This window comes from Leuresthes tenuis, unplaced genomic scaffold (genome assembly GCF_036924035.1).
Source record: "Leuresthes tenuis unplaced genomic scaffold, fLeuTen1.0.hap1 SCAF_7, whole genome shotgun sequence".
NCBI classification, from domain to species: domain Eukaryota; kingdom Metazoa; phylum Chordata; class Actinopteri; order Atheriniformes; family Atherinopsidae; genus Leuresthes; species Leuresthes tenuis.
In genome coordinates, this window is record NW_027325361.1 from 6,274,909 (window position 1) to 6,299,530 (window position 24,622).

At 39.3% G+C, this 24,622-nt stretch overlaps 1 protein-coding gene across 1 annotated transcript; it reads right to left on the reverse strand.

The window, feature by feature from the left end:
- Positions 1-106: 106 nt before the first annotated feature.
- LOC140311598 (phosphatidylinositol 4,5-bisphosphate 3-kinase catalytic subunit alpha isoform-like) lies at positions 107-21,641 on the reverse strand. Its single transcript, XM_072389004.1, has 26 exons — positions 21,281-21,641; positions 20,827-20,901; positions 17,192-17,298; positions 16,909-17,077; positions 16,439-16,565; positions 15,915-16,124; positions 15,555-15,649; positions 15,243-15,398; positions 14,499-14,744; positions 13,862-13,947; positions 13,178-13,283; positions 11,392-11,544; positions 11,124-11,258; positions 9,434-9,558; positions 9,256-9,337; positions 8,744-8,908; positions 8,285-8,388; positions 8,012-8,183; positions 7,645-7,751; positions 7,432-7,553; positions 6,998-7,076; positions 6,715-6,885; positions 6,370-6,487; positions 5,874-6,025; positions 5,069-5,231; positions 107-4,972 (listed from the first exon to the last, which is right to left on the reverse strand). Exons 3-26 carry the CDS (start codon positions 17,245-17,247, stop codon positions 4,865-4,867), a joined length of 3,207 nt encoding a protein of 1,068 aa, XP_072245105.1. The 5' UTR covers positions 17,248-17,298; positions 20,827-20,901; positions 21,281-21,641; the 3' UTR covers positions 107-4,864.
- Between the last annotated feature and the right edge of the window lie 2,981 nt (positions 21,642-24,622).

Sequence of the window (24,622 nt, forward strand, 5' to 3'; positions counted from 1 at the left end):
TGTGTGAATTGAGATGCTTCTCCTTTTTTTTTAAATATACCATGTGCACCTACTTCCACTGAAAAATACTTAAGATTCAGAGTTAATGCTCTTTTTCCCCAGGACACAGTATTCATAAACCATTTTCACAAAATCGTAGCAGAATTTCTACAGGAATGAAAAGCCAGACTGATTAACAGTTGGACTGAAACAGTAATGCAGTAATCTTATCACTGGGGGAGATTAACAGTCCACATCCTCTACAGGAAACTAAATTCCCAGAAACTCCATTTAAAGGTATTGAAGTTAAATATGTCATCACGTTTGAAAAAAGCAGATCAAACGCTCAACCATCAAAAATGCTCTCATCCACACATCAATGTTATTAATAAAGATTTTGTAAAGAGGCCTCGAGTGCAGAGGAGACACGGGGAAAGTGAATGTTGAACAGATTTATTTGTACATCTTCATGGAACACTCAGATTACCAATCAGTCAGGGTACAAACCTTAACTCTGACCAGTGAGCCAAAACGAAACACAACATACGCTCATAAATAAAAATAAAAAATACAGGTTACTGCAAGTCAGAGTAAACTTGTCCTAGAACTACACAGAGCAAACTTAAGGCTTTGTTTTAGAAACATTTGTATGGCTGCCTAAAAAAAAATGGACAAAACTAAATGTAGCAAAAGGAATATTCAATCTTACCCAAACTCATGCAGGTAGGCTGTGACTAACAATACATTGGCCCGTTGTACATTCATTCAGTATACGGTAAGGTTCTGACAGCATGGTAAATTCTGAAAACACGTGTGACGCAGTGTAGTTTAGCTTAACAGGAATCTACAGATCATTCTGTCCATATTTCTGAGAATCTGAGACCCATAAAGAGCCTAAAATGGGATAGGAAATGAAGAATGTCCTGATTTGATACAGTGTTTTTAACAAATAATCAGTCATTTGTTTGTTATGTAACAAACGGTCTTCATTACCAGTTTCATGCAGTGAGGGACAAAATAACATGAACACCTGGCTTTTAGAACACATTTTGAACAAGAATTGTCCGATAGTCACTAAAAACAGTACACTCAGCTTCATAAAGGTAGCATTAACTGCACGGATATTGCACTGGATTGAGTTACATTTTCTGAGTGTTCATGTTTGTCAGGCTCGCTCAGCTCAGCTTGAACGGCAGGTTTCCTTCCTCTCTATTCAGTGTCATCAACAACTACGCCCGACTTTAGTAAAATAACAAACCTTTATGTATTATGTATGTTCTCTTTCTCCTGGAGATTACTAATCCATTGATTAAAGATGGATTTGTAAACGTATGCCTGTGTTGTCACTGTGACTTTCAAAAGAGAACGGATCACGTGAGCCATCAAAGCCTTTATGTCGGGGAGACAAACTTCCACGCCAGCAACAATGCCGGGGCCCGGGAGAACTTTTCAGAAAACATGCTTTGAAAAGATGTGAGATCTTACACAAACGGTTCATAATGATATATTGTAAAATGGTATTGATGCCTATGAGATACTCTGTCACATCACCGGATCCTAAAAGTTTGGACTCAAGCACAAGTCTTTCATTAGTTCACAAAGTAGTCTTTCTGAGTCTTCACTCTGAAATGTAGGATTGTAGCATCAATAACATTCATCACTGGAATCAGACACACAGCCTGTACACAATGCTTCAGCAATAGTACAACACACACACATTTTAATATCAGGGCCAGTCTCTATAAACCAGTCTCTAAAGCAACAAAATACAGCTGTGGTTCCGATTTCTTGAAATTTCAAGTAAAACATACAAAGTTTCTCAGTTTGAGCCTACGCAAAAAACTTTTCCTCTTCTCTGGCACAAATCTGCCGGGGGGGGTTGTTACAAAACATAAGGACACCATGGTCGTCACACACAGAAACATGAACACACCATGTGGGTTTTCATTGGAACCTGCCAATGAAGCTCTGCAGCCTGCACAGCAAGACAACAAATGCACATGCAAACACACTCACATCATGTGAGGAATACATGGAAAAAGATAGCACAACAGCTTTGTCACACGTTAAGCCAACCATAGAAAAGGGATCAGACTGCAACTGTACATACATACTGCTTCAAAATGTACATCACACACACTGGTTATGCTGCTTGAGAAACATGCATATTAGCCTAACTTTTTCTGTTGGACAAAAAAGGCAAAACTATGCATATCTCAACCATTTACCCCCTTTTTTCTTTATTTTTTCCCCTCGTTTGAAAGTCTGGAACAAGCGCACCTTACAGCAGGAATGCAGTTCCAAGCATGAACTTTCACAGGACTCAGTGACGCCCGTTTTGACAAAATGAGAAAAACAGTGAAAAAGCAAAGAGCTCTCAGCTCATGATCTACGATGTGTTTAGAGACTCTTTAAAAAAAAAAAAAAAGTCAGAAACACGAATAGATGAGTGCATCCAAGGTCGACTTTAGCAATTAAATACATTCAAGCCAATAACGCTGCACAAATACGACCGTACACGTGCACATCAGAACAGACCACAACTTTGGCTTCAGCTGGACTGGCAAAGCACAGACTTTCTTTTCCACTGACGGATCCACTTTCCCGCTGCTCCAGGTATCAATTTATAGCCAAATGCCTTTCTACATACACCGTGACATCACAGGGTGTTCATGAAGCTACACCGAAGCACCATTTCATGGAAAATACTACTTTATCTCCTATGCAGAGTGCACCATATGAGAAGTTCTCAGTTCAGCTGATAAGGATGTTTACGATCACCTATCAAGCTGCATTTAATACCAAAAACATCAGGCAGGCATTTCTCAAGCCACAATCCTGCGTTAACTATTAGTTAGCACTTATGCCAAATACATAAAAAAATACTCATTTTATATCAAAATTCCCTTTTTTCCTTCCTGAACAACACTAAATCATTTAGATGACTCTGGTCAAATGGTGATTAGTCATGATTGTGCTGCCCCAGGCATGCTGATGTAAAAATGTTTAAAAATCCAGCTAATGCAGATGAGTTCTATCAACTTATTTCACCTTTTTTTTTCCTGATGAAGGAGGTGGAGCGTAATCCCACATAGTTTCGGTATGGCTCTATCTTTTCTAAGCCATGCTCCCTTTAGGGCTACCCCATCAAATTTTAAGGATTTGTTCGAATCACTTTCAACTCGCATGGATCCCAAAATGCAGCAAAAATGTTAAGTTTTAGGCTTTTAAGTAAAAGATGTGGAGCATTACTTTAGTGTTAACTTGCACAAGAAAATCAGGCCCAAATAGCGCTGATCTTTTTTTTTTTTTTTGCTTTAGAAATAATCCACTAAACATCTGATAAACAAATTAAAATGCACTTTGTTCATTAGTCAGACAGGAGACAAGCTGAACTCCTCAAACCCAACGGTGTCAGAAATACAAACAATGACCAACTGTGGTCAAATCAACATTTTTCCTGAACATCGTCATACTTTTTGGCTTAATAGTCCTATCATGGTCTGCTTCCAACAATTTGCTTAGGCCAGAGTTTGTGGGGGTTAGTTTTCAGCGTTGTGGAGTGTTGTGCTGTGACGCCAAGGCATTTCATCAAGAGGAAGACATGACATTCCCCTGGGCCTCTGCTAGCCAACAAAAAGAGGCTATTATAGGCCCCGTTACTCATTTAATGTGAGACTGGAACTTTCACTCTTCCTGTACTGCATCCCAAAACAAATGGTTCTGCGTAGGGCTGCAAACAAGCCACCATGACAAAAACTAGGCTATCGATAAGGCCAAACTAGATGCTTAACTTAGAAGTGATAAAAGATAAAAACAAGGCATCAGCAGTCTAGATTTGAGTGTGAGCTTAGCTCTAATTGAGAAAAATGGAGTAACCAGCGGTAGTCTGACTGTAAGTAACACAAATGCATAAAACTCTAAACACATTTAACAAGTTTCTGAAGTTTTTTTTTCTTTGTTCAAAACTGAAATTAACCAATACATAAATAAATAAAAAAAAAAGTCATAACAAATCTGTATATCATTGTAATATTTTTAAGTGCTGTTTTCGATGGAGGGGCATCATCACCCTGAAATACATGTAAGAGTCTAACACTGCATTGTTAATGTTCCCAAAGTTGGAGTGCTGTTTCACTGAGGCCATGGGAGGCTGTGGAGCTGTGCACAACAACCCAAAAGACTTTTCTTCAGATGGGAAAACTGCGGCCAAATCATCTGTGAAGGGCAGCTTCGCAAGAATGGTGGAAGACATCATAGAAGCTCCCATAAACCAGCAACGCTCCGCTGTACATGAAAGCAACATGTGTATTACATAAAATTATTTAGACAGTTCCTTGTGCCCGCTGTCTTCTCAGCAGTGATGCAATCGAGTCAAAGTGCCGCCCTGCTATGGCCAAAGGGTTGCAGGTTCTACTTCCTGTGAGGCTACATTAATACCTTGGCAGATGCAGCTTCTTTAAGCTGTGTTGTCAAACTTGTGGTTTTCTTTTAAGAGCAGCAGCGAAAGGGACAAAATTTGTTGGTTGTTAAAATTGTTCCGGTAGGTGAGAAAAAACGAACAAAAAAGACAGTAGATGCATAGTAGCCATGGATACAAGCATCATCCAGGTAAGACCCATCTTCACAGGGTCGTGAGGAAAATGTTCTCATCAAGACCGCACAGTCAAAAAAAGAAAAAAATCCCATGAAAAGACAGAAAACCAGGAACCCTGTTTAACAAAAAAGGTGCTTCAAAAAAAAGAAAAAGAAATCTTCCATCATATTTGAGCTGTTGGTGTTCGCTGTAAAGGGCAAACTTAACTCTCTGAATGATTACGTTGTTTCTCTGAGTGAAACAAATGCTCCACGCTGGAACTGGTAGGTTTTGTTTGTGTGTGAGGTATCAGTTTAGTGCATGCTGTCTAATCGTGTGGAATATCCAGTCCATCTTGGTGGTCCACCCTCCATGGTGAGCGTCGTTCATCTGTTTCATAAAATAGTCCAACGCCTCCTGCACAACACGGAAAATAAAAACAGATGCTCAAAAGTTATCGGATTAACTGCCTGGAAGTCTTTAAAAAGGACAGAACAGAGCAAGCCTACTCACCTGCTCGCTTTTCTCCAGGGCCAGCGTCTTTCTGATGTAAGCAATGTCATCAAATGACTGCAGCTCAGGCATCCCGGAGCCCAGCATCATGGAGAACAGGTTGATGAAGAGGTTGGCGTGTTGTCGGATGGCTAGATAAGCTTTGTAGCACATCTCCTGGAACCTGGTGTGAGAAAGTTGATATGATCATAGTGAGCTAAATGTTTTCACATATATATTTAATTCACAACAACAGAAGGAAAGAAAAAATCTTTATCCAGACTTGGATAATAAATGATTTACTAAGTTCAGCCTTGAATCAAGATGGGAATCTGTAGCAGATGAAAGAAAACTCCCAGCAGGCATTAGACTTATTTGCAATCAGAAGTCAAAATGACCACGACCACCAAAATCTAATCACTTCATTCTTGAGTATTAAATTAGTAAATTTAAAATTCAGAGAAATCATACAGGAAAATGTTCCAGACAAACAGACTTTTAACCAGAATAAAGTCACATTCCAACAGCAATGAAAAAATGACAGGAATGTCTGTTGGAAAAGCCGAGTGGAGGATTCAACTGTGTTACATCCAATAAAAACTTAATGATAACAAGAGTTCCAGCTGCTTGCCGACATACGCGCAGATGTGCTCGGAAAGCTGAAGAAGCTGAACTATTGATATAACAATTTGAATAAGATACTGGTATGTATCATATATCGCCATTTGGCCTAAAAAACAGGGATATGAATCCTGGTTTGCAGCGCCACACCCTATACTGGTGCCAGGTGGCAGACAAAAAGATAAGAGAAAAGCAGTCGTAGCACCTTTCAAACTCTTTGGTCTTCGTGCACTCCTGGGATCCTTTGCTGATGACAATGAGAAAGTCTTGGGTCAGAACGAAGGGCACTCGCTCTCTCTTGTAGCCAAATTTTTTCTTCTTATGATCCAGGAAATGGCCAAAATCTATATGAAACAACTGAATGAAAGAAGAACCTGTTGCTGTTACTTGGTACTGGCTTACACCGTGACATTTTAAGTACATCGGACTGTAACATGAATAAAGCAGGCTTGCTACAGAAGCAATTTCTAGCTGAGCTGTATCTTTTGTTTTCTGAAACAGAGTCTGTAGGCTGCGGTTTGAAAAAAAAAAAAATTAACTTCTACCACTGAAACATGACGAGGAATACCAGAAAACTAATGTGTGTAAAGATAATGAACAACATAAATGTATTCAAACAGAAAACATCTGAATCTCTATCAGATCGTTCTACAGTCAAGATGATCCCTGAAGTGGATCTGAAGTGTGAGTAAACAAGTTACCTGCCCATCATCTTTGACCATAATGTTGCTGTTGTGCCTGTCTCCTATCCCCAGGATAAATGTAGCTACACAGTAGCCAGCACAGGACCTCGTGAACAAATCCACAGCCAAGTCGTACCTGCACACAGAGAAAAATATACTTAACATGTCAGTAAGCAATGATCCCATTAAGACAGGAATTTAAAAATAAATCAGGAATAAGTAACATTCAGATGAAAATAAAGAATATAAGCTGAACTACATGCAAACAGTAAATGGGCTGTAACTGTCAGGTCTTGTGTGGATAGGAACGGTCATATAATGAACATTAGCCTATAATGTCTGTAATATCAGGAGAGAACGCACATCTCCCCCTTGTTCTTGTCCTTGAGCCACTGATGCAGCGTGTTTGAGTTGAACTGCAGGGCTCCTTTCAGGCCTCCTTTACACTGGATCTGCATGATGGTGTGGGAGCTGCGAACCACCTCAATGAGACCTACGCAGTCTCCTAATGACAGACAGCCGTAGGGCAACATCCTGCAGGAACACACAAAGCACATTTGCTTAGCCTTACATGGTGAAACAAGAGTGAGCACACAAAGAAACAGACGCAGACAAATATGCAGAGAAACAGAAGCGAGATCATTACCGTAGGTCCAGTCCCTGGTTCTGCCAAATGTTTTCCATAATCTTTATAATCTGCAATGTCAGCATATCCTGGCGCAAATCTACAACACACAAACAATACGGCCAGTTAATATATCCTGGGATACTTCCAGATTAAACAGATACACAATATAAAGAGGAGTTATTGTGATTATAATGGACAACCAATCTTGACAAGAAGCACTCTAAACAGCACTTTGTGCAATCATCTGAGAGTATAAAATAAGGTACTCCACTTTGTAGAACAAATCAGGAAGAGTGAACAGTTCTTCCTGAGTAAACCGAGCCAAAGCTTTCATAGTTTCTTACTTTAAGGTGAAAAACACCTTAAGACGAGAACTCCAAACATGTGGAAGTGCATGTTGTTGCTGAAAATGAACACAAGTTAACAACAGAGTTTAATAGGAAAAGTATTACCGTCTCCATTTTTGAAGATGATCTCATTGTTCTGAAAAAGCAGCTCTGACATGATGTCAGGATTCTCCCAGTTCAGCCACAAGGGCCTCTTTGCTGACGACATGATTCTGCATTCATCTAGCCTGTGCACAAATTCAAATTGTACCAAGTTATGAGGAAACGCAAGCTTCTTTTCTCCCTCTGTGAACACAAACATTCCTAATGCCGTCTGACCTCAAGTTTCCCAGTTGATGTGCAGGGTTGAGAGGAGAGGTGAAGTTCTGCAGAGCATCCATGTAGTCGGGTCTTTTCATCTGGTCCACAAGGAACCGCATCTGGACCTGCACAACACACAGACACACAACCAAAACGATAAAAAAAACTTTGTGATGAAATGAAAGGGATGGAGTAGTAGAATAAGCAAAATAGTTTTAATAAGGAGAAATTCAGCAAGGATCCGTTTATCAGGCCATCTTAAAAACCTGTGGTTGTAGAGATGAACCTTTTCAAGCTTTGAATCATGATGAAGAAGTATCACCACACTTCATCTCACATCATGCACACTAAGTTCCTGTGCCTGTGTGTGTCTTTAACATCTTACCTTTTGTGTTTCATCCTTCTTTTCCTGTTTGAGGATGTCAGTGAGGTTGATGAGCTTCTCCATGGCCTCAGCCTGCCTGCTCAGGTGTTTGAGGTACATGCCACACGCCCTGCAGTAAGCCTCTAACAGCAGCCCAAACCTCTGACTTACAGTTTTGTTGTGCATTTCTGACCTGTGACGAAAGACAAGGATAAGAGAGAGATGTGAGATACAGGGAGTACTGACACGTTTTAATCCTTCTGGGAAGATACAGAGGAAGCCTTGATGACTCACTTGAGATGCCAGAAGAAGAAATGTCCTATCTTCTGATTGGTCAGAGCCTTTTTGAGGAGAAAACGGGCCAGTGGATTGTCAAGATACTGCTCATATTTTAATACCTAGAATGGACAAAGGAACAAGACAAAATGAGGAGGTTCATTTTCATCATTTAAGATGTTTCGCACCACAGAGTTGGCGTAAACTGAACATCAAAGACCTGCAGCATTTGTGATCGCAAGTCTTTGATTAAAGTTAACTTCAAAGGAGATTTTCATAGTTCCTATAAATGCTGGAGGAAGCGCCCCCACACCGCAGGAACTGAAGACAGAAAGAGTTCTTAGGAATCTGGTTCTTCTTCTTCTTTTTAGCTCTTTGCTAAAGGTAGGAACGCACAAATGCAGCACTGCTAGCATCTAGTAATGGACGGACTGCAAAGGCCGCACGTTGTTTAACAGATAATCGAGTGGAACTTACCTGTACAAGCTGGATCAGGTACTGGGACAGTTTATCATCAGTCAAGTATTTGTCAAGGCAACGTACAGCAAAGTGCCTGACCATGGGGTCTGGATAATTACAGTCCAACAGCTCCATGGCCTGCTCAGGACGGATCGATGGCCATTCTTTCAACAGACAGTACATCTGGGGAACAGAAAAATTATGAGTAGAAGTGCTTTAACCACAGATGACGCAAGTATTTAGACATTTTAATTGACATATGGCAAACTTTTAAAGGAACCGAAGTACCTAAATTTCAGAAGTGCAAACAGAGCAGACATATGGGTAGGCCCAGATTAGCATGATGATTGAACGATGTGAACAGGGATTTTATGGCTTTTAGATTTTCTTTTCATCCCAAAACTTTGAAATGCACAATTTTGAGGAATACAGATAAATTCTTAAAACATTACATGCATTTTAAATTTGTGGAATGAATGTTACAGGTGATAAGATCTTTCTACAACATATTTTACAGAAAGTGGCGTTACCTGCGCCACTTCATCTCTGGAGTTCCATTTGACAGCAAGAAGGATCTTGGGAAGGATCTCAGGGATGTTCATACAGTAGTGCCTGGCCCAGAAAGAAAAAGAGAAGAAGTGAAAAATCATACACATAATCTATGGCTCTACATCTAAATGTTCACAGTGTGGTTTCTTATTTGCTAACCTGTGTCTCCACAAAAAGTCTTTCTCTTGCTCAGTGATTTCTGACAGAGGGTCCCTGTTACTCAGCTGTCTTAGCTGTTCAGTGTCACTCTCTGTAAGGGCGTGATCTCTGGCCACACGATTGCTCTGAAACACAACAGAAATCAAACACTCTAAAGCTTCTAATGTAGCAATATAGTGTGTCAAACATCTAACTAGAGCAGTCATTAATAAGCTTTGAATAAAATTGTTTTTTACCCAAAGCAGCTTCATAGGTTCATCCTGATGATTAGGTCCTCGAATCTTGCTTAATTTATCATTTATTTTTGTCAAAGCCTTTGTAAGAAAATCATGAAATCTGTAGAAACGTTTTTTTTATCCTCTGCATGATAAACTACCCTCAGAAAAACACAACCATGATGCTAATTCAGATGATATCCTGACCAGAAAATTATCAAGATCAAATCATTTTCTGTAAAGCCACATGATGCTGTCATTACTCTACTTAGTTCAAAACAGCCTTCCTCAAACTTCACACACAACATGAAATATTCAACACATCATCTCACACTATTCACATTCTCTCACGTGGTAAAGTATCTTCAACTGCATGTTACATTAAAACCACAGAAGTCATGGTTCTCAAATCACACATCATCTAGAAATTTGATAAGACAGAGCATCACCTACACCATCATGAATAACTGAAGACAGTAACTAACACTGGCACAACGGAGTCACGAGCCAAGTGCCGGGAGTAACTCCCTTAAAGTTAGGTTTTATTGTAAATTATCAGTCTGACAAGTAACCATGCTACTGATCATCCTATATCCATTTTCAATCAATTCAGTGTCAGAAATAAACTGTAAAGAGCTTCACTGTTTCATTCATTTAGCGCGTTTCCAGGGACAGATAAACCATACCACACTGATCCCTCTGCTCGTTAAAGACACCAACATGGACAACCCATGCTGACCCCTCTCCTATCTTCGAAGAGAAAAATCTTTTATGTTACACCCCTGAACTTTAGTGGCATATCCCCGAAAGTTTAGTGGGTTTGAAGTTATAAAATAATGAGGAATGAGTGAAGCTTCAGTGGCTTGCCTGATTTCAGCGGTTCACAGCAGAGTAACAAATGGTTCAGATAAGCTGCTCTTAAATTGCCTTTAATGCTAAATGCAACCATACATTCACTACAGGTAATAGAATGCTGTGAATAGACATATCCAATTTTAGACGCTAATACAAGACACCAGAGATGCAAAAAAGCACTCAACTATAATTACATGAGTGGGTGTCATGCACAGCACAAATATCTGTGCTTACACTGCACCATGTGAGAGGTTGTAAATAGTATGAGATGATGTTATAAGTTATTCTTATTGTGTTAGCGTTTTAAATGAAGGGAGTGCCTGATTCATGCTATGTGGGGTGATGATAATATGTTCTCTTTACTATCACAACTAATTTAGGAAGTTGTCCAAATGGATGTATGGTCTTCAACATCACACAGTGTAGCATGCAAAATGTATCGATCCATTAACGGGTCTATTGGAAAAGGAAATTCAAACGCCATCAATAAGCTATTCTTCTCTTTTAAGTAATTCTATATAGTTTGAATTTCGGTCTATTTTATGTCAGTTTGTGAAACCGAAGCAGGCTGGTTTAAATGAAAACAAAGATACTTTTTAAAAACGCAGTAGTTATCATACCTGTCCTGAGAGGTTGTAGTTAAACCCAAGTTCCCTGGAGATAGTCCAGTTTGCATGATCTTCCACAGCATTCATATCTGGGTATTTGACAGGACTGCTAAAGTGGTCAAACTCTAGCTCAAGACATGGCGTTTCCTGGTAACACAGATTAGAAAATATATATATTTTCATATTTTTTAAACGCAGTAGCTCACAAACCAGTAAAACTCAACTTCATTAATCTAATCATTCATTTACTTTTGAGGACCATTTACCGAAATTTGAATACCTTATTGGGGTTAGATCCAGTGACCCCTATGGGATTAAGGAGGTCTTCAAGGCCATGAGGGACGGGCCAAAGGTTCAGAGCCATCTTGTTGGCCACAAGAGTGTGGGTGTAATCAAACAGGTTAATATTACCCCAAGCTAGCGGACAGTGCTCCTGAGAAAAAAACAACACACACAAATAGAGAGTAAATTATCAGATATCGCACTGACTTTTAAGGAAAAAAAGAATTCTGTAATTCTCATGGTTTCCTGAAGGTTTAAACTGATGTTTACACAAAATAAAGCTTAATGCAATATTCTTATTACTATACTCAGAGCAATAAAGAGCAAGAGTTTTTCTAAAGTAAATTCAACACACACAAGAACAAAAACACATTCTCATATAAGCTCATCTAATGACTGCAATGCTTTTTCAAATTTTTAAAAATCTTAGTTGAAACTGATCATTTAATGTTCATGCTGTCAAAACCTCTAGTTGGGTTTGGAGTGATTGCCTCCCAATCCTAAAAACAGGTTTCCTTCCTAGTTTACAGATAGATGGAAATGCTCTTATGGGGATGCTTTGTGGGTTGGTTCACAGTCATTGATAGGCTGTTTACATAGATTCTATTACGCTTTAAAAGATTTTTTATTGTGTTGTTCCTGTTTCAAAGCAATAAAATAGTTCTAATTAACTTTATGAAAGGCGAAGGCTTTTACAGTTTAAACAAGATGTTCATAACGACAGTTACATGGCTGCAATAACTGACCCTGAAAGGTTGATATATGTAAAGAAATGTGGCTTTTTATCGGTTTGACCGTCACAACTTTAATGGCATAAATCTATTTAACAGCACCAGTTCAGTCAAGGCTGCCATGTAAGCCTTCACTTCAACTTGGAAAATGTTACGAGAACATCTCAATCTTCAGAGTGAGTTTCACTGAGGAAGAGTGATGAAAACTGAAGAGGCCAGCAGACAGAGCTACATCCAGACAGCTAGTCAAAATACACCTGTTTATACCTGTCTATAGTAACACTGGAACAAAAGGCTGCTGAAGAACACAGTTTATTTCTAATTCAGATGGGGCACGAAAGAGCATCCGCTAACCTGACATCAATCTAGCATCACACAGCAGAAAACAGGACTCACCTCAGGTGTCTGTTACAATATCTATGTCTGGTATTCATTGATACACCACAAATACACACACACACACCTCTCTTCCAGCTATTCAAGGGGATGTAAATGAAAGAAAAATCCACCATAGATGTCTGTTTTTAAAGCATAAAAACCAATTACATCAAAACACAGACGGATTCAGATTTCTTTGGATTGGTGTCATTGTTTTAGTTTAATTGTTTTGAGAGAAAACACGTCGCCATCTTAACCACAAGCCGTCCACATGGCTTGTACAAGTGGAAAAGTCTATCCTGCTGGTTGTGTCCCTGTTGGTGTATTCTGCCACCCCAGTGCCCATGACTGATTAGTAATTAAACAGAGCCAAAGATGACACCACAGCTTCCATTCACCGCGGACACAAATACTCAGACTGACGCACAGAGCGAAGCGCTTTCATATGCGACACACAGGCACACCTATAACTACAAGCTCCTCCCAGATGGTTTAACACACCATCGGTGAGACACTATATGCAATCCTAATTAATTAAATGGTTTTGCTGTTATAGATTCAGTAAGAGCTCAAAGGACAAACTGGAAGCAAAGCATTTCTCTGTTTTTTAAAGCCAATTTCCTGTAAACATAAGTCACACAAGGGTGTCATTTCCCTCACTGTGTTCTATCCTACCTCCTTGGCTCCCTTTCTGCCCTTGACAGAGCAGATGGAGAGGCAGAGTCTGGCAGCTCGGGGAATGTCTGGGATGTACATGTCATAGGTGAGCCACTCATTCCACCTACAAAAAGAATAATAGAGATGCAAAGACAACTCATCAGACAAGCTTCTATATGATACAGTGAAAATCATCTAATGTGTAAACGGCTTAAAACAAATCTCCATGATAATAAACTGAAGGCTCATGAACACTAAAACAGTTCACCTTATGCTGAGCTGATCTGATTGTGTTTATAGACACAACGTTTATTCAAACGATCACTGCAAAACACATTTCAGATGTGTCGTTACCACAGTTGTTTTTCTTTTATGAGACTGTTCTCATTAACTTCTATTAGCTCAAGTGTAAGTGACAGTGAAGACAGGTTAAACTGTAATACAATACAGGAGTTTAGTGTTACTATCAGCAATAAACCGTTAACTTACCCTTCTTGCCCTGACCGTTTCATGTACATTAGGACTGCATAAATAGGACTATTTCAGTGGCATAACAAGAAAAATATAAACATTTAGTTCCATTATCAGGTACAATACTTGATTTTACTGTAATTGTCCTTAAGACTTATAAAAGGTCAGTTATTTAACGTCCACTGTGGAGATCTGTAGAAACTTTTTTTTTTCTGAAGGGCAATTATTTACCTGGGATTAGAGCAGGGTACTCTCTGAGTGTTGACATTGTCACACATTTGTTCACCTCCATGGTAAATGCCTGTTCTCACATAGATCTATAAACAGAGAGGAGATATAAAAAGAAATATATCAACACTATCAAAATATGATATCTTTAGAAATGATCTATCTTTTCTGACACCAGCCTGATAAACTGTACTGTCACACAAAGTGTTGAGTTATTTTAAGGAAGTTTAGTCACAACAACTCCAGAAAACAATCCAGCATCAACTAACAGAAATACTTCCCTTTGGTTAGGTTGTTCACACGAAATCTCAACAATCAACAATGACTGTTTGTTTCAACAGGATGTGAGGAGGTGAGAAGATGGGATATGGTGAACAACTAAAAAACAGTCAACTGATGACTTCTCCGAAACAAATCTTAGTTTTACTAAGATTCATACATTCTTCTACAGAGATTCATCTTTTGGTGAATCTTCACAAAATTAAACAATTAGTACTACAACTATATTGTTGTTTTTCTTCTTCCACCATCCATATCGACACATTATGGATTTTATAATAAATTGTGGGTTCAAGGATCTGTTGTTTAACGTGACTGATCTTAAAGCGGGTATGTTTCAGTAAGCACTGGTTGTTCCCACCTTATCTATGTCCCGTATATTCACATTAACATAGGTGGCACAAAGGATGCGTATTCGTAGAGTCCCATTGATGGTCCAAAGTGACTTAGAGGATGCCTCGCCATTCATATATGATGTTGCCGTGGAGATGCGTCGAGAGTATGACGGCATGACAAAGTTATCTGTAGGCAACTGGGTGTACAGGCTGTCTTTAGCCATTAGCATCAGGTTAGGCATCCTGCCCAGCATGATGCAACTGCGGATATACTAGAGGGAGAGACACAGAGAGGAACAGTTGGTACAAAGTCAGGGCAGGGATGATTGAGTTACACCGTGCCTAACCTGTAAGCAATGATGTCACTTGGTTATTCTCCTGCAGCTGCTGAGTGATCATAAAGAAACCAGTGCCACATGGGTAATTTTCTTACTTTGATGCAGCTCTGAGCACACAAAACTGAGTATAAATAAATGTGCCAAATGCTTTAATGAAGCAAATGTAAAACAGAGCAGCTGAAATGATGTAGGCATCTGAAGTGGAACCCCAGATACATATTAATTTAATAGTCTGGAATCACATACCCTACTTCACTTTTATAGACTTGCAGCATTTGATCAAAGTACAGATTTATGGATCACTGTGGAGACACAACTTATCCTTACTGCCTCTCTGTCTGAGATTTTTTAAGATTCTACACTCTTCATTCATGTGAGCTATCAATGGTGAGTCATTTCAATCTACGCCTGAATAACTGAACGGTATCTTACCTTATACTGGCTGATGGGATACTTTTCCAGCAGGTATTCATCACAGCCACAAACTTTGAGGATGTATTTACCCTGATACTCCTGAACACACATCTTTAGCTGCTCTGGGGACAGCAGCATGCTACGCGTCTTCTTACGAATGGCCTCTGCAATCACCTTTAGGACAAGACACATGCAGAAAGCCAACATTAGCAGTTGGAGAGGAAGTATTCATTGCTAAAAATTGTAAAAACTCCTCTAAGAGATTTAAATGTCCAAATCAAAGTGGCACAAAGAAGCTCTAATGAAAGTTGAAATACATATTTATCCCACCTGTTCAGGCACACAGTCATGGTTGATCTTCAGTGTATACTTTTGCTTGTCATTGTTCGGGGAAACAATGACCCATATTACAACAATAATCTGACCTGCAAACACAGTCAGAAAAACAAACATGGATGCTGGGAAACAAAAAAGTCAATGAAGCAAAATTTCTTGAAACAACTACATAAAAAAACACAATCCAACATTAATTACTCTACAACTTCAAGCATTGAATACATTATGGTGCTTATTTACTATTAAGTTCACACAATAGCATCAAATTGATAGCACTTCAACAGATCTACTGAACGTCATTTGTTACAGATTCTTTGCTGGGGGAAAAAAACGTAGACAGAAGCTGTTGCCTACCTTTGTCAAGTTTGCTATAGATATGTTTGGGAAGTTCCTGTGTCGATTCTATATTGGGTGGGTAAACATACAGCGCTCTGCTGTGGGGCCCACTGGCATCTCTTAGCTCCACAGAGTCTTTACAAACATTGAGGATGTTTCTCCTGAAATCCTGAACCTCAGGATCCTTCACAAGATCAAACTCACATACAGGCATACCAATGGCAAAACCTGACAAAACAGAAAGAAGACCATTCAATTTAAGTACTTATGGCACATCAACTGTAGTTGTTTTACCAGCTAAACTTAACTTGCAGATAAATGAACCGGATGTTCTCTGTTATTACTCTTTATCCATAAATAACCAACTGTTCTGGACATCGTCAAATACTGATATTGACTAAAAAAAACATCTCAGGTCTATGCAACAGTGACCATTCACAATCAGAATGAACTACTTCACTCGTGTGAAACTCCCAACCTACTGACAGCAGCGTTTTTGTAAACAGCAGAACTGACATTATTGGAGGAGGAGACCCTCTCACCAATCTCTCTGTTGAGGATCTTTTCCTCTCTGTTACCAACAGGTTCAATAACTTTGAGGAAAGGTTGGAAGAGTCGGAGGTCACACAGCCTGCGGGTCTCATCGTAGAACTCCTCCCGCTCTGCTTCCTGATGGGATGGAGGAAAAAAAACAAAAAAAAAAACATGGCATGGTCAATATTTCACTTTTTATTCGTGAGGCCGATTATTAAATTGCTACGGGAGCTGACTGTCTTTCTCCAGGTGCAAAATGGATGCTGGGAAAGGGAAAACATGTTTTTTAATGACATCAGTTTTAATGACTTCCAGCTGTAACAAAGCAGATTTGCACGTATTCTTAAAAAAATAAGAACCCTTTGCAGCGTAAAACAGTATCCGATGGCAGCTTGTTTATTTCTATTAGCAGTTTAGGCTGGAACATGAATTGCTCTCCTTTAAAAACATCTGTCTGGGGTCACTCCAGAATTCGCACCTGTGTAACACTGACAAAGATGTAGGATGTCTCCTCCTGTAAGAGGTGATGAAGAGGATATTTTCTGGCCTCCTTGAACAGCTCGTGTTTGATGGTGATCAGCGTGGCCTCACGGAGACACTCCAGAGTCAGAATCATTCCATTGGGCAGCAGGCAGTCCACCAGGATCCTGCAGAAGCACCAGTCATAATCACGTTAAAGACACAATGGTTGGGCCAATCAAATTATTGTGTTCATAGGAAAACAAACACGTGCATTTACAGAGGAATCAAGACCAACGTACCTGGGAGGCATCAAGTGGATGCCCCACAGCTCCCCTGAGGACGGCCTGGGAGGCATCTTCCTCTCAGTCTCTCAGCTCAGTTACACAATTAAGCTGCTGAGTGCAACCTGAAAGATAACAACATGTTAGAGTTATTTTTACTTTTTCTGCATAATTCACAGGCTGAATGCTCTGTTCTACTTCAGATCCAAGGGTGATGCGGATTTAAAAACAGCATGGTGTGGGATTTGATTATTGAACAAAGTTATGTGATGCTTATGTTGAGACTTGGTATGTTGTTTGCATAGTCCCGTTAAGAAGTGGGATAACTGACACACGCTGTTCAAAAATGTCAGTGTATCGTGCTGAGTGTTATGAAGAGGAGCTTACCACATGTCATTTATGCTGTGTGACAAAAAAACTTTTTATACATGTTTTCTTTATTTTCTAAAGTTTGGTAAATGACAGATATATGGTGACTTTTGGACCAGTGTGATCAGCTTTGACCAGCCATCTGCATTCATGCTGGTCAGTTTATGAATGACCCAGACTGGTTCCAGATCTCTGATTCTCTTCCCACAACTTAGTTTATTTCAGCAAAGTTTCCCCATTCAGGTGCATTTAGATCAACCAAACACGTGGTTTGTTGTGTTAGTTGTGTCATTCTTCACACTACATTTTGGGTCAGCTGTGCTCTGGCTTCAAAACCTGGGCATCTACAGTAAGTTGCAGTGGTGTGGATATCAGCTATTCTTCTGCAAAGTCTCTCCTCAAGCAAATGTCCATAGTGTTCTTCTGCTTCTTGTCTTTCTTTGGTTATTTTATTTTGGTTTTTTTCAGGCTGGCAGTGTGTAACTGACGCACTCAGTCCATGCATTACAAATGTGAAGCCTGCATGTGGTCGGTTGCACAGGGACTTGGTGAACTCTTGCGGACCAGAGAGAATGATGAAATTCAAAAAACACAGACTTTTTTTGTGTATGAGGAAACCGTGTATTTCCTTTAACACCGTCTATCTTGTCACAGTGAAATGTTTTGTTAGGAGTGTTAGGTTGTTAACCCGCCACTCTGTCTCTTTGGTAATTCACACGTCAGACAGAGGAAATTCTGCCCTGTATCAGTGTGTATTTACACAAATCATGCTCCCACAGCTCATCAGCTGAGTGACGACAGCATCGTTGGTTGGTACAGTTATTTCCGTGACTCTGGCTTGACCTTACACATATATCCTACCTCGACTCTGTTACTGCCTCCCTTGCCAGCTCAGAGGCCTATCAGTAGCAGATCAACCAGGTCGCCTCTGTATTTTCAAACATGACACCAATGCACAACGAAGGCACATCAGTCCTGGCTTGTAAGGCATGTGTGAAAAAGCCTTCTGACTGATTTACAGCTCGTTTGATATTCTGAGGCAGACGGTGGGAGAGGAGATGATGAGTGAGAAGCTACAGCCAATGAAAATGCAAAATACAGAATACAGGAAAAACACGAGCAGAATTTGGTTAAACCTTGGCGAGAGCACATGTCTTTTTGACACTTACAGCGTGAAATATCATAACAGACTAAAAAAAAGAGATACCACGAAGAGAAAACTGACACCTTTCTCAAAAAAAAATCAAGATGTGTTTAATGAAAAGGGAGAGACTCGCCTGCATGTCAGCTAGAACTACTTCATAAAGACCAGGCAAATGAGTCAGGAGTCGAGTTTGGTGGAGATTATTGAACTGGGTGACCCCCTGTCACAGATCACTCATGTAAAGTGAACTTCAAAACTCAAGATCACAGTCATCTGACGAGACTGAAATCTTGAAGTCAGAACTTGGCTTTAAAAAGTAATAAAATAATACCACAAAGAGTCTGCAGTGCTCACCAAACCTCCAAACTACCCAGATACCAATATGATGGGGTCTGTGGGAAGCAAGCTCAATCCAAAAAGTCCCCACCCCACAACCCACAGGACTGAAAAAGGACCAGAAAAGATTAGCTCATTCAGCTTTCTCTCATGCAGCACAGAGAAATGAAGAGTCTCCGGGGGCTTCAGTGACTAAACTACTTTAGACAGCCTGCTAAGGTCCAACTCTCATAAAACACAACAACACAGTGACTCAGCTAAAGATTGAGACACAGTCATGGCAAAGTGTGCGTTTGTGTAAGCTCTTAAAATGTTGTGCCTTCATTTTAATTTAATCAAATTTACGACCTTCATCAACAAGTATCAAGACATTATTAGTATTTGTAAAAGGTCCGTTTTTCTCTTATTCTCTTTTTTTTTTTCATATTTTGTTAGTGTTTATGTGTTCAAAACTAGATGCTTCTTCGTATGAATTGGAACAACTGTTTAAACTATAAAAACTGACAATGTACCACAAAGGTTTTATCAAAATGACCAGTTTAGGTAATCTGAAAGCTAAACTCACCCCTTCAAAACATCCACGACACGCACATTATTCATGTTTCTTTCATACTGATAACACTTTTATGACAGGATCCAGGAACCATAAACCTTCCTACAACAACATCTAATCTTGTCTCCTCAAGAGGAAGTCGTGTGTAAAAAAAAAAAAAAACATTTATAATGAGAATGCAAGGTAAACAGATAAGGTTCATTTCATACAAAAGTAGCACTCAAGTATGTTTAGGATGTTGTGACATCTAATGCAGATTTCTAACCAGGCAGGAACAACATCGAAGATTTACCAATACAATCATCTGAATCCCCGGTGAAATCTAACCTCATTTTCAGTGCCAGTGTAACTTTCACATCCCCTTGCTCTAGTAAACAGGTGACTTGAGACAATACCACAAGAGATACCCATGCCATGCAGAAAAGTTTAAATTTTTGGAGCATTTTAGACTCCAAGTCACTGCCACTACACCTTATTTCTTCCTAAGTAATACAAACAGGCCTAAAGGGTGTAGCTCCCAACAAAAAACCTCTGCCTAAGCCACTAAGTTTGCCCAGATGCAAATACAAAACTAAAACTAACCTGCTTAAGTATCCAAGGAGTGCCCAGTTAAAACAGTAGGATGTATAAATAGTAACAAAATAGAAGCGTAGAACCCTCTGATGGATAACTGTGCATCCAATTGAAGTTTAGAGACAAAAGTAAATAAAATAAAATAAATCAACAGTTTGAGAAATTGGCAAATACCAGTGATACTGACTATATATAAAAACAAGCTAAAAACAGAAAATCCTATGCTTGAACAAATCACCCATTGAGCAGTTCTGCGATCTGTGATCCTGATCAGGATGCAGCTAAGCACTTTAGGACAAAAGAGGGAGCTTCCTCAAAACACAGGATGTGGGGAGTGGGGAAACATTGGCCTAGACACAAGCTTTGCTTTGAGTATTGACACACAACTACACAATAGTTCTGTGGGCAGGCTGGCAAGATCAAGCATTCGCTCAATCAATACATCACATAGCTCAATTTATTTGTGGTGAACACTTTGTTTCGCCGCTTGCATCACACTGCACAATTAAAAAGTGGTTTAATCGAAACACTTGTGACAAAATGATCGAGTTACATTTTGTGAATAAAATTAGCTTGGAAAAATCAAGTGGGTTTGAACGATAACTCTGGATATAACGTGTGTTTGCTGGACTGTCAACATAATACGTGTGACTGAGGCAGAGAATGTGTGAAACATACCTTTGAGAGACACCCTCCTATTTGGATGATGGGACAGTTCCACCCTTCATGTTTCAATCCATCTTCACGCTCTCACTGAAATATGTGTTGTGAGGAGAGGAAATTAAAACCCAAACAACACCACGCACAGCCTAAACAGCAGCTGGGGTGATTCACTCTGGCTAGCAGGTTAGCTAACGATGGGGGTTTGGAAATAACAACTACACAACACAAATCCAATGAATAAAACCGTTGAATAATCTAGTTAACCACTTCACTGCCAGTCTAATCATGGCGCCCCTGTCGTTGTACAAATATATATTTGGACTAATATCCACCAGTTTAAGAATGTAGCTAAAGGCAAATGCTATGCCTGTCATCATCTCCCTGTTGGAAAACACATTCCCCAACGTACAAAACAGGGCATGCGTCGACAGAACGGTATAAATATAGCAGATTTAGCTAAATAACTTACTCATATGACTGGGCGTCAATGCTGTTTGAGGACGCTGGACTGAAATGCTATTCCTGTGCCAGTTAGCTTCCAGCTAGCCAGCCCCTCCTGTCCCCAGCGGCCGCTTGGCGGCTCCCGGCGCCGGGCAAAGCAAGCTGTTATCTGTCTGTCAGCTTCTGCGTCAGCTATCCGTTAGAGCAGCCGTTACTCCGAGCTGCCAGTAAACCCTCTTGTGTTGTGGACGTTGAGGTTTACAGATGAAGTGGACAAAAAAACAGATCAGCATGTCCGGTCAGAGAAGACTCAACCTGTGAGGATGTTGTGAGGAGCTGGTCGACCGGACAAGTAGTTACTGCGACAATGCAGCCACGCTGTCTGTCTGGGGCCCTCCTCCCTTCCTCAATATCACACAAACACACACCGACAAAGAAAGTGACTGGTGTGATATTCTAGTGTTATGAGCTGTGTTTTCCGTCAAGGTTTCAACCACAAACCACATATTTATGTTCACAAATTTACATATCATGACACCATCGCAATAAACGAGAAAAATGGTCCGAATAAAGTACAATATATTTTTCACTCTCTGTGGGCGTTGTTTTTACTCGTCTTTGTATAGCCCACGATTTTAAAAAAGGCGAGGAGGAAAATGCAGTCTTTACAGCATCATAAAAGACAGACCAGGAAACAGATATAGCGCTATTCAAATTAAATAAATGATAATATTCAAATAAATTGACTAAAATGTATTAAAACATGTGGTGTTGTGTTGGATGTAACCACATCCATCAATCAATCAAACTGTAGTTGTTTACCACTCTAGTTTACAAAAAGTAAGAAAACAATGATAATCATCACCTGATAATCATGTGGTAAGAATAAAAACAGGACACCAGTAGGAGTTAAAGAAACACTATCATTAGTATATGAGGAAACACAGAAGACTTCAGAAGTAAACATATCTGAATAAATCCATTGATAAATACGTAGTAAACAAGTAAGTTCTAAGAGTTGAGAAGAGAAAATAGTGCAGAATGTAGACATAGCCTCTAAAAAGATAATAGGTAAATAAAAAGATAAAATTGTTCTACTATAGAGACTCAAAGGCGAGATTAAAAAGCATATCTTGAGATTCCTTTTAAACATCTCCTCACTCTCAGCTGTTCTCATGTCTTCGTGGTGGTCACTGGGAAAATTTAGGAACTTGCTACCAGATAAGTCCATTCTGAAGGAAACAGGTAGCCAGTGCAGATACTGGTGTAGGAGCTGTCATGGTTTTCTGCAGCAGCGTTTTGGACTAACTGTCACTGTATCTATTTATTCATTTATTTTGAGAGACCAGAAAGAGGAGTAATCTTTTTTAAATTAAAGCACACCAATGTCTCTGTCTTGGCTCATGAGAGAAATGACTTTCAGGAAATGCTTTTCAGGTGATAAATGTACTCTTTGTAACAGATTTATTGTGGGGCTCAAAACTGAGATATGAGTCAACAATGGCGTAACATAAATTGCATGATTGATTGGCTTTAGCGCCAGGGCTCGCAGCATCAGGACAGACTATTAAGATCTCAGTTTTGCCCTGACTGAGCAGTTAAAATGTTTAAGCCATCTATAACTTGATATCTAAAAAGCAATCATAAAGGTTGCTGAGACACAGCATTACAAAGCTGCTTGTTGTCTTCATAACAATGGAAATTAATGTGGTGCCTCCTGATGACGTCTCAATCAGGAAGTGTGTAAAAAGTTTTCGACTTATGATGGAATCCCAATGAACACCACAGCTGATTTGATACTTTTTAGACATGTAGTGATTGATGTTGACAAAAATTCTCTGTCAGTGGGATATGATTCAAATGACTTAACAGTGCCAGAGTGGCTGAATTATATCCAAGAAACACTAAACAACCAGATTGTGGCTTGAAATATGACACATAAAGAAGCAGTTAGGCCCTTGCAAGTGATTAATCGCTTGACAGCTGTGAGATTAATCAGTATTAACCACTTGAAAGCAATATGTGAATACATACATATATCTTACTGTCAAGTGGTTCAATATTTAACATTAAATAACTGCAGTTCTGTAGTTAATCGAAGTTAATCACACATTTAATTTTACCTAGCAATCTATTCAAATCACGCTCAAATAAAACTTTTTGAAAGGAAAATACTGCATGCTTAGGACAAATAAGCCGTTACTACCTCAACCTTCTCCTTTAAGAAAGCTGAAGTCAGACGGTTCATTTTGTAAATGGTTGAAAAGAGAGAGGAAAAAATGGAAGTAAATAGGTGAAAATGATGAAGTCCAAAACGAGGATTGACCAGCATTCAAGAAGTTAAAGAATCTTCAAAGTGAGACACAATATGATGAGTGAAGTGACCAGTAAGATGTGCAAAATGACCACAAAAAGATGGAAAAAAGATGAGCTGGAACAGCCGAAATTAGAGGACAAGTGAAGGATATTAGAGAAAAATAAGAAACACAATAATACATAGAACAGATATAAGATGTTTAATGAAACATACCAGATGAGCACCAGCCAGGATTTACCCGTTCAAGTTGAAAACTGGGTAATACACCATATTAACAAGTCATTAAACTGTCAAATCCGTTTTATAAGTGGTGACCAGTATCGATAATATTGAAGGTACTATTCCAAAGTCATTTCGCACTTTTAGGTGGGTGTGGTCCACACAAAGGCATTGCGTGATTTCAACACAATATGTTTCTAATTAAATGTTATAAATGTACAAGAATGTGTGCTGCCAGAAGGAGATCTCAGGAGGCACAAAGTCACTGGTTGTTGTTGCAAGTTCTTCTTATTCAAATGTCTTTCCATCTGAATAATATGCACTGGATTGTAAGCCATAAAACGACCACAAGGAAATGGACAATGGTTATGAACAGTAATGACCACCATGAGATTAGGAAAATGTACAGAGGAAAAACAGCCAAAATGGATAGAAAATAATTAAACTTGGTGAAGATATGCAAAATGACCATTAGATACACATCTGGAGATACAAGGCAGCTACAAAATGTGGCTTGGGTTTGGTTGGTGGTTGTTTTGAGTATCTTAAAGACTGACTTCCTTGTTCTTTATTAAGGCAAATAGAGCCCATAGTTTTTTTATCATCTATACCTAAAACATGAGGGTTCTGCATGAGTGCTTGTACACTGATACACTATATGAGCTCAAGTATTTAGCTTTTTTCCTCTGGAATTTTGAACTGTATTTGTATTCAGTAACATGAAATGCAAGTAAAATGTAATATGATAGAAATAACAATTGTAATAAGAATAACAATAACAATAATGACGATAATAACAAGAAGAAGGATACTCGTAATTACAGGCTATTTTTG

Coding starts and splice junctions, on each gene's coding strand:
- LOC140311598 (XM_072389004.1), bottom strand. CDS start 17,247: ATGCCTCCCAGGCCGTCCTCAGGGGAGCTGTGGGGCATCCACTTGATG. Junction 17,078..17,191: donor ATCCACTTGATGCCTCCCAG/GTACGTTGGTCT, acceptor GTGCTTCTGCAG/GATCCTGGTGGACTGCCTGC. Junction 6,886..6,997: donor AACCAGGGACTGGACCTACG/GTAATGATCTCG, acceptor GTGTTCCTGCAG/GATGTTGCCCTACGGCTGTC.